At 51.6% G+C, this 9,360-nt stretch overlaps 1 protein-coding gene across 1 annotated transcript; it reads left to right on the top strand.

Annotated features, from left to right (window-relative positions):
* The first annotated feature begins 343 nt into the window (after positions 1-343).
* VPS18 (VPS18 core subunit of CORVET and HOPS complexes) lies at positions 344-8,918 on the top strand. Its single transcript, XM_039232906.1, has 5 exons — positions 344-762; positions 1,752-1,893; positions 4,489-4,580; positions 4,746-6,616; positions 7,641-8,918. Exons 1-5 carry the CDS (start codon positions 672-674, stop codon positions 8,364-8,366), a joined length of 2,922 nt encoding a protein of 973 aa, XP_039088837.1. The 5' UTR covers positions 344-671; the 3' UTR covers positions 8,367-8,918.
* The last annotated feature ends 442 nt before the right edge of the window (positions 8,919-9,360 follow it).

Raw genomic sequence — 9,360 nt, forward strand, 5'->3', positions numbered from 1 at the left:
AAAGCCTAAAAGCGCCGGGATTGCCTCCTTGTGTTAAAACTCAGAACTGCAGCAGGGTCCTGGAGAGAAGGGCCTGTGTTCTGCAGCACCAGCTCCCCTCTCAGCTGGACGGCAGCTCTCACGCGTCGAGGGCTCCGCCCCTAGCCGAAAACTGCCACAACACTTCCGGTTCCCGCCCTCAAGGTCCCTGCCCCTGTCCCGCCCCCCGCCTTGGCCCCGCCTCCGCCCCGGTAGCCCTCGCGGCGCCTCCCAGTGGCCGGCCGGGAAAAGTTCCTACGCGAACAAACCCGGGTTTCTGAGAACCCGGAAGTTACGTTGTAGGCTCGCGTCTCGGGGGCGGGAGTCTGCTGAGCCGCTGGGGCGAGGTTGAGGTCTTCTGGGGTCTGCAAAAGGAAGCCAGTGATCGTTTTGGGGAGGAGGGGTGGGAGTGGAGTGCCGGACTGCACCAGTTTCAAGGGGGAGGACTCCTCAGTCTTCTCGCTCATTATAAGGCGAGAGCGAGAAAACCCTTTAGGATTTTAAAGAGAAGTGGGCGGCGGATTGCCAGGATCTGTCAGAGTCTTGTCTAGGCTGGGGAGACGCCGTTTCCAATCTAAGGCGACGAGGATCTCTGGGAGGGAGCGCTGTTGTAATCCCCGGGCCCGGGACGGAGGGCCCAGAGGCCGGGCACCATGGCGTCCATCCTGGATGAATATGAGGACTCTCTGTCCCGCTCAGCCGTCTTGCAGCCCGGCTGCCCCAGCGTGGGCATCCCCCATTCGGGTAAGGGAGGGGAGGGCGCCGCTCATACTGCCCGCACACCTGGCACCTGCGGGGGAGGATCGGGGAGAGAAGCTCCAAGAGGCCGGTTCACAGTCCAGGCCCAGGCCCTTGATTCTCCTCAGGCTTTCTTGGCCCCCAGCTGGTGGATGGTCGAAGTTTAAAAGAGCAGCCTCGTGATCTAGGCCCTGCCACTCGGGTCCTAAGAGGAAACTGGGACCCAGATAAGGAAGTGACTTGCCTCCAGGGTCCCAGTTGAGAGAACTGAGAATAGGCTCCAGGCTTCAGCCAGAGCCTGTGCTCTTCCTGCCAGGCCCCTTCTGGAGGTGGAAGGATGAGGGTGGGCAAAGAAAATGGAAGGGGAATGGTGTAGGGATAGGAGGGCTTGTCCTCGAGGGAACTTTGTCACTGAACAGGGAAAATGAAGTTATTTTAGGCCTTTGGTGGATCTGGGTGCAGGCTGGACTTGAGGGGAAATTTTTGTAGAAAGTGGGACAGAGTTGGCAAAGGAGTCTGAAGTGCTAGGTGTGCCATGGTAAAGAAATGAGAATAAAGACTAGAGAGAAAGAAGCTACAGCTTAGTTGGAACTGTTCCCCAGGGCTTCCTCTGCCTTCATTCTGGAGACTCACTGAGAGTATTACTGCATGGGTGAGGAGGAGGGGAGAGAGTGGATCTAGACTACTTTAGTTGAGCTGGGATTGCTGGGCCCAAGGTTGATAAGGGAGAATGTCCAACCCTTTCCACTGGGAAAGATACATGAGGGTGCAACAGCATTACAAGGGTTCAAAGAACCCACCCCTCACAGCTGTCAGAAGGAGCCCAGAGCCCTAATATAGAGATGATTAGCAAACTACTTGATATGTTGATATTAAACTTTTAACTGAGGGCTTGGGCTAGGAAGGTAAAGAGGAAAAACAATTTTTTTGTTGCCTCTCTCTGTCCTTCCTCTGTCTCTTCCATAGCTAACCTTTGACTTCCTCCTTTGCTGTAGGGTATGTGAATGCCCAGCTAGAGAAGGAAGTGCCCATCTTCACAAAGCAGCGCATTGACTTTACCCCTTCTGAGCGTATCACCAGTCTTGTCGTCTCCTGCAATCAGCTCTGCATGAGCCTGGGCAAGGACACACTGCTCCGGTAAGTGAGGGCTCGAAAGGCTTGGGAGTAGGGAGTGGATTAGTGTTATTTGGGGACTGTTAACTGACTGGGGCCTTTCACTCTGTGCTGGTGAAACAGTAGATTTCGAATTTTCAGGAAATACACATTCCCAAAGAGCACTAATGTAGTATAGTAGTTAAAATCAGGTGGATCTGGATCCAAGCTCAGCACTCCTATGTATCCGCTAGGGAATGTTGAGCAAGTCACCCAGTCTCTCTAAATGTGTCCCATCCTGGGGCGCCTGGGTGGCTTAGTCGGTTAAGCGTCCGACTTTCGCTTAGGTCATGATCTCACGGTTCGTGGGTTCGAGCCCCGCGTCGGGCTCTGTGCTGACTGCCAGCTCAGAGCCTGGAGCCTGTTTCAGTCTGTGACTCCCTCTCTCTCTGACCCTCCCCTGCTCATGCTGTCTCTCTCTCTCTCTCCTAGAAATGAATAAAACATTAAAAAAAAAAAAAGTAAATGTGTCCTATCCTTTTAAAGATAGTATTAACCCACAAGTTAGTCACATTGATCAGGGGAACTGTCTAGAGTCTTAAAGTAACTCCACTATAAATGGAAATAATATATCTCAATAAAATTGGAAATAAACACATACATACAAACGTGAGTGGGAATACTATATAACAAGGGTGTCAGAAAAAATGCTTACTTAGAATAACCACCTAGAATAAAACAGAGCTAAGCCTCTGTATCACAAAAATAAATTCTGGGTGGGATAATTATTCAAATATGAAAAATAAACTGAACATTAAAAGAATATTTAATAAATATCTGTGTTCTTGGGCAGAAAGGAGACCTTCTTACTCAAGCTAGAAAATCCACTAAGAAAAGGATAGGTATATTTGACTACATAGTAATGACAAATAAAAACAAAAAAGCATTTGAGGGGTGCTTGACTGGCTCAGTTGGTAGAGCATGTGACTCCTGATCTTGGGGTTTTAAGTTCTAGCCCCACATTGGGCGTGGAGTTTATTTTAAAAAATAATAATAATAAAGAAAAAAAGCATTTGAATCTGTCATAACCAAAGATGGTGGGAAATTTATGTTTTTCTACATATGACTAGGGATTTACATCCCTATTCTTTAAAAAGCCCTTACAAATTAATAAGAAAAAGACACTTCAGGGACACCTGGGTGGCTCAGTTGGTTAAGCGTCTGACTCTTGGTTTTGGCGCAGGTCATGATCTCACAGTTGCATGAGTTCGAGCATCACATCAGGCTCCAAGCTGACAGTGCGGAGTCTACTTGGGATTCTGTCTCCCGCTCTCTCTCTGCCTCTCCCTCACTTGCACTATCTCTGTCTCTCTCAAAAAATAAATAAACTCAAAAAGTTTCTTTTTAAATAAAAGAAAAAGACACTTTAGTAGAAAGGGGAGGGCAAAGACTATAAACAAGCAGTTTACAGAAGAGGAACTGTACATTTCCAGTAAATGTCTAAAAATATTTTCAACCTTTGGGAAATAACAGTAAGGTACCTTTTTTTTTTAACCTATCGGATTGACAAAAATTAAAAACAGTAATATATGGTGCTGGTGAAGATACACAGAAATAGACTGTCACACATTGCTGATGAGAGTATAACTTGCCACCATCTTTTGGAAAAGTATTCTGGAAATATCTGTTAAAGTTTAAGATATCTCTAAGATTGATCCAACAATCCCACTTTGGAGAATACATAATCATAGAAAGAAAAGTACCACTTTGCAAGGGTATAGATATAAGGATGTTGACTGCAGAATTATTTATGGTAGGAAAAACTGGACCCAAACTGAATGCCCATCAACAGGAAAATGATAATAAAATTATGGTCGAGCCATGAAGGGGAAAATGATACAGTTATTGAAACAGTGAGTTAGAACTATATCTACTGACACTGTGGAATGAATGCTCATGAAGTATCATTAAGTGAGAAAAACAAGTTATAAATTTATACACACACACACGTACATAATGTGAAGAGATTTTTGTAAAAATATAAAGATGGTGACAAAACAAGTCTATGTTGTAAGGATGGAGAAAGACCTTGAAATCAGTTTTGTCTATAGAGAATGATAGGTTTAAGAAGAAAATCATTAACTCTTAATACATCTTTGCTTTGATTCTTTAGTTAGAATGGACATGTAACTTGAAAATAATTTTAATAAGGGAAATATAATTTAAACAGGAGCACCCCTCAAGGTTATTGTGAAGATTGAGATATACTAGATTAAGCTCTTGGCACGGTGTTTGGTATATAGAAAGTGCTTGGTAACCATTAGCTACTATTTGTTCTTTTTTTACCCCAGCAATCTGGGATACCCCTGCCTGTCTTCCCAGATGCACTGTAGATCTTCTGAGCAAAGGGAAAAGACTTTTATTTAGTGACTTCTCAAAATGAGGTAGGGGAATTCTCAGAGTTGAAGGTTCTTAAGTAGGATCCTGTATATATTTCAGAGTTCCCTTGAGATTTTGTGCAGAATTTTATATGTGTATATAGATTTCAGGGAAGAAAGCCTGTGGCTTATAAAGAGGCCTGTGATTCCAAAAATGGATCTGCCCTTCTCTGGAGTGAGGCTGTGACTCTTGTCCTGACAGCATTGATTTGGGCAAGGCCAGTGAACCCAACCATGTGGAGCTAGGACGCAAGGATGACGCCAGAGTTCACAAGATGTTTCTGGACCATACTGGTAACTGGTGGCGGAGGTCTGAGGTTGGTGCGGGGGGATAGGGGGGTTGAGTGGAGGGTAAGTCATTGCCTGGGTGGGTGGGATATGAGAGCGTTGGGGGTAAGGAGGAGGCTGAGGTTGGGAATGGTGCCATTCTGTAGAGTGCCATCCTCTCCCCTACTCCAGGCTGTCACCTGCTGATTGCTCTGAGCAGCACTGAGGTCCTCTACGTGAACCGTAATGGACAGAAGGTTCGGCCACTGGCACGCTGGAAAGGGCAGCTGGTGGAGAGTGTAGGCTGGAACAAGGCACTGGGCACCGAGAGCAGCACAGGCCCCATCTTGGTCGGCACTGCCCAAGGCCAGATCTTCGAAGCAGAGCTCTCAGCCAGCGAGGGTGGGCTTTTCGGCCCTGCACCAGATCTTTACTTCCGCCCATTGTACGTACTAAATGAAGAAGGGGGTCCGGCGCCTGTGTGCTCCCTTGAGGCCGAGCGGGGTCCCGAGGGGCGTGGCTTTGTTATCGCCACAACTCGGCAGCGCCTCTTCCAGTTCATAGGTCGACCAGCTGAGGGGGCTGAAGCCCAGGGCTTCTCAGGGCTCTTCGCTGCCTACACTGACCACCCACCCCCATTCCGTGAGTTCCCCAGCAGTTTGGGCTACAGCGAGTTGGCCTTCTATACCCCCAAGTTGCGCTCTGCACCTCGGGCCTTCGCCTGGATGATGGGGGATGGCGTGTTGTATGGAGCATTGGACTGTGGACGCCCCGATTCCCTGCTGAGTGAGGAGCGAGTCTGGGAGTACCCAGAGGGGGTAGGTCCTGGGGCCAGCCCACCCCTGGCTGTGGTCCTGACCCAGTTCCACTTCCTGCTGCTGTTGGCGGACCGGGTAGAGGCAGTGTGCACACTGACGGGGCAGGTGGTGCTGCGGGATCACTTCCTGGAGAAGTTTGGGCCACTGAAGCACATGGTGAAGGACTCTTCCACCGGCCATCTGTGGGCCTACACTGAGCGGGCCGTCTTCCGCTACCATGTGCAGCGGGAGGCCCGGGATGTCTGGCGCACCTACCTGGACATGAACCGCTTTGATCTGGCCAAAGAGTACTGTCGAGAGAGGCCTGACTGCCTGGACACGGTCCTGGCCCGGGAGGCTGATTTCTGCTTTCGCCAGCGTCGTTACCTGGAGAGCGCCCGCTGCTACGCCCTGACCCAGAGCTACTTTGAGGAGATTGCCCTCAAGTTCTTGGAGGCCCGACAGGAGGAGGCTCTGGCTGAGTTCCTGCAGCGAAAATTGGCCGGTTTGAAGCCAGCCGAGCGTACCCAGGCCACCTTGCTTACCACCTGGCTGACAGAGCTTTACCTGAGCCGCCTTGGGGCTCTACAGGGTGATCCTGAGGCCCTGAACTTCTACCGGGAAACACGGGAGCGTTTCCGGGCCTTCCTCAGCAGCCCCCGCCACAAGGAGTGGCTCTTTGCCAGCCGGGCCTCCATCCATGAACTGCTTGCCAGCCACGGGGACACGGAGCACATGGTGTACTTTGCCGTCATCATGCAGGACTATGAGCGGGTGGTGGCGTACCACTGCCAGCATGAGGCCTATGAGGAGGCCCTGGCCGTGCTTGCTCGTCACCGTGACCCTCAGCTTTTCTATAAGTTCTCACCCATCCTCATTCGTCACATCCCCCGCCAGCTGGTAGATGCTTGGATTGAGCTGGGCAGCCGGCTAGATGCCCGGCAGCTCATTCCCGCCCTGGTGAATTATAGCCAGGGTGGCGAGGCCCAGCAGGTAAGCCAGGCCATTCGCTACATGGAGTTCTGCGTGAATGAGCTGGGCGAGACTGAACAGGCCATTCACAACTATCTGCTGTCGCTGTATGCCCGAGGCCAGCCCGCCTCACTGCTGGCCTACCTTGAGCAGGCCGGGGCCAGCCCACACCGTGTGCATTACGACCTCAAGTATGCGCTGCGGCTCTGTGCTGAGCATGGCCACCACCGTGCTTGTGTCCATGTCTACAAGGTCCTAGAGCTGTACGAGGAGGCTGTGGACCTGGCCCTGCAGGTGAGCCAATGAGTTTTGACCCCATCCAGGAGAGGGGCCTGGAGAGCAATCGTTTCAGCTGCTGAGGGTTTGGAGTGGAGGGCTGTGGCTAGAGGGCGCTGGTATCTCTTGCAGAGAGATGCCTGTAGTGTAGAGGTTAAGAACGTGGACTCTGAGATCAAGGTTTGAAATCTGGTTCTGCCACTTATCAAGCTGTGTGACCTCAGGCTGATTTCTGACCTGCTTTTTGCCTCAAATGATTGGGCCACTTGCTCCTAGGGTTGATTAAAACAGTGTTTATGGAAAGCACTGAGAACAGTGCCTGCTCTACAGTAAGTTCTACATACGTGCTAGCTGTTGCGTTACAGCCACAACTGCAGAAGGGGAAGGTACTGAGTTACACATCTCAATCCTGAGTGACCATTTACCTTAACGATCACACGAAGTGCTATTTAAAATGCAAGTTCCTGGGTCCAGACCCAGGACTTAATGAATCAGAAAGTCTGAAGTGAGGCCCAAAAATCTGTATTTAAAAAAAAATTTTTTTTAAGATCATTTCTTTCAGAGAAAGAGAAAGAGAGAGAGAGAGAGAGAGAGAAAACAGAGGTGGGGTAGAGAGGGAGAGAAAATCCCAAGCAGGTTCCGTGCTGTCAGCACAGACCCCGACTCGGGGCTCAGTCCCATGAACCATGAGATCATGACCTGAGCTGAGATCAAGAGTCAGATGCTTAACCAACTGAGCCACCCAGGTGCCCCCCAAAAATCTGTATTTTGAATATACTCCCCGGGTGATTTTTAAATTTCCTAAAATCAAAGCCCCATCATCGTGATTAGCTTTTACAAAGCTGTGACAGGGACAGGCCCGTTACTGAGACAGGTTCCTGACCTGGCCTCCAGAAGCGCTCCCCTTGCTTGATTCCAGGAGTGCTGGGAATCCTGCCTTGGGCCCTCTCCTTGGGCCTCGGGAGTGAGGCACCTGTCTCTCCCACAGTCTCTATTGTAGAGGGCAGGGGGCTTGACCCCAACACTCATCATCTCCCCACAGGTGGATGTGGACCTGGCCAAACAGTGTGCTGACTTGCCTGAGGAAGACGAGGAATTGCGCAAGAAACTGTGGCTGAAGATTGCACGGCACGTGGTGCAGGAGGAAGAAGATGTGCAGACAGCCATGGCCTGCCTGGCTAGCTGCCCCTTGCTCAAGATTGAGGATGTCCTGCCCTTCTTTCCTGACTTTGTCACTATCGACCACTTCAAAGAGGCGATCTGCAGCTCACTCAAGGCCTACAACCACCACATCCAGGAGCTGCAGCGGGAGATGGAAGAGGCCACAGCCAGCGCCCAGCGCATCCGGCGAGACCTGCAGGAGCTGCGGGGCCGCTACGGCACAGTGGAGCCCCAGGACAAATGTGCTACCTGCGACTTCCCCCTGCTCAACCGCCCTTTTTACCTTTTCCTCTGTGGCCACATGTTCCATGCTGACTGCTTGCTGCAGGCCGTGCGGCCTGGCCTGCCAGCCTACAAGCAGGCCCGGCTCGAGGAGCTTCAGCGCAAGTTGGGGGCTGCACCAGCCCCTACCAAGGGCTCTGCCCGCGCAAAGGAGGCCGAGGGTGGGGCTGCCGCTGGGGGCCCCAGTCGGGAACAGCTCAAGGCAGACCTGGATGAACTGGTGGCTGCTGAATGCGTGTACTGTGGGGAGCTGATGATCCGCTCTATTGACCGGCCCTTCATTGACCCCCAGCGCTACGAGGAGGAGCACCTTAGTTGGCTGTAGGAGGATGTTGTGCTGGGTGGGCAGGCTGTTGGGGGCAGTCGCCCCTTCTTGGGAAGGCGACATTGTGGGCTGTGCTCAGTCGTCTGGAGACTCTCCCCAGTGTTGGGGAGAGTGGAATTATATCTGTGGCCGGGAGGCGTCATCTGCGAGTGCGTTCTGCCGCTATCCATGCTGTTCTTCAGAGCTGCCTGAGGGCTGCTGTTATGCCAGGCCATCTGCCTGCCTCCCAGCAGCGGGCCTTAGCCTGGAGAAGTCGAGTTCTGACCCGATCACCATCTCCCCTCTAATAGTCCTGTTTTCCTTTTTACTCCCCACAGACATCCTGTTCACCTTCTAGAGCAAGTACCATTCTCCCTTTTCACTGTGTGGTGCTTCCCCTTCGGAGGAAGGCCTCTCCCGTGTATGCCTCTAGATCCCAAAAGAAAAGGCAGCCCCTTCAGGTCCTGGACATGGGGGGTGGGAAAGGTGGTGCTGGTGGTAGGCGTGTCTTGTATACACCTTCTGGGGCTCTGGTGTGGAGGGGTACCCTGGGGGAGAGGGCCTCATGGAGGACAGTGGGAGGTGATGATGGGGTGGGGAGCATTAAACTACCTGCGCTGCACTGATGGCCCTGGAGTTGATGGCTTTGTTGACACTGGCCTGAGTGGCATGTGAGTGATCTCCCGGGGGCATAGGATGCCACAGGAGGCTGCTGGGCCCCTGCACCCTTTCCAGCCTTGGCCCTCGCTTCTTCACCTGGTGATGTGACTGATTGATTTTGACAGTTTTGTTATCTGTTCCTTGTCCCTCTGCTCCATCCTCTGACTCCAGGCTCCAGCTGGGAATGATGGCCCTCTCAGACCAACGACTGTTCTTCCCTTTGGCCAGCAGGTGGTGCTGCTCCCCACAGAATCCTTCACTCAGGCAGCTGAGGGCACTGATTTCTTGTCCCTTTCTCTACTAGTGCTTCCTCCGTCTGTTCCTCCTTAGTACATTCTGGAAGTCTGCACTGCCT

This window comes from Hyaena hyaena, unplaced genomic scaffold (assembly GCF_003009895.1).
Source record: "Hyaena hyaena isolate Hyena2069 unplaced genomic scaffold, ASM300989v1 scaffold_70, whole genome shotgun sequence".
In the NCBI taxonomy this organism is placed as follows: domain Eukaryota; kingdom Metazoa; phylum Chordata; class Mammalia; order Carnivora; family Hyaenidae; genus Hyaena; species Hyaena hyaena.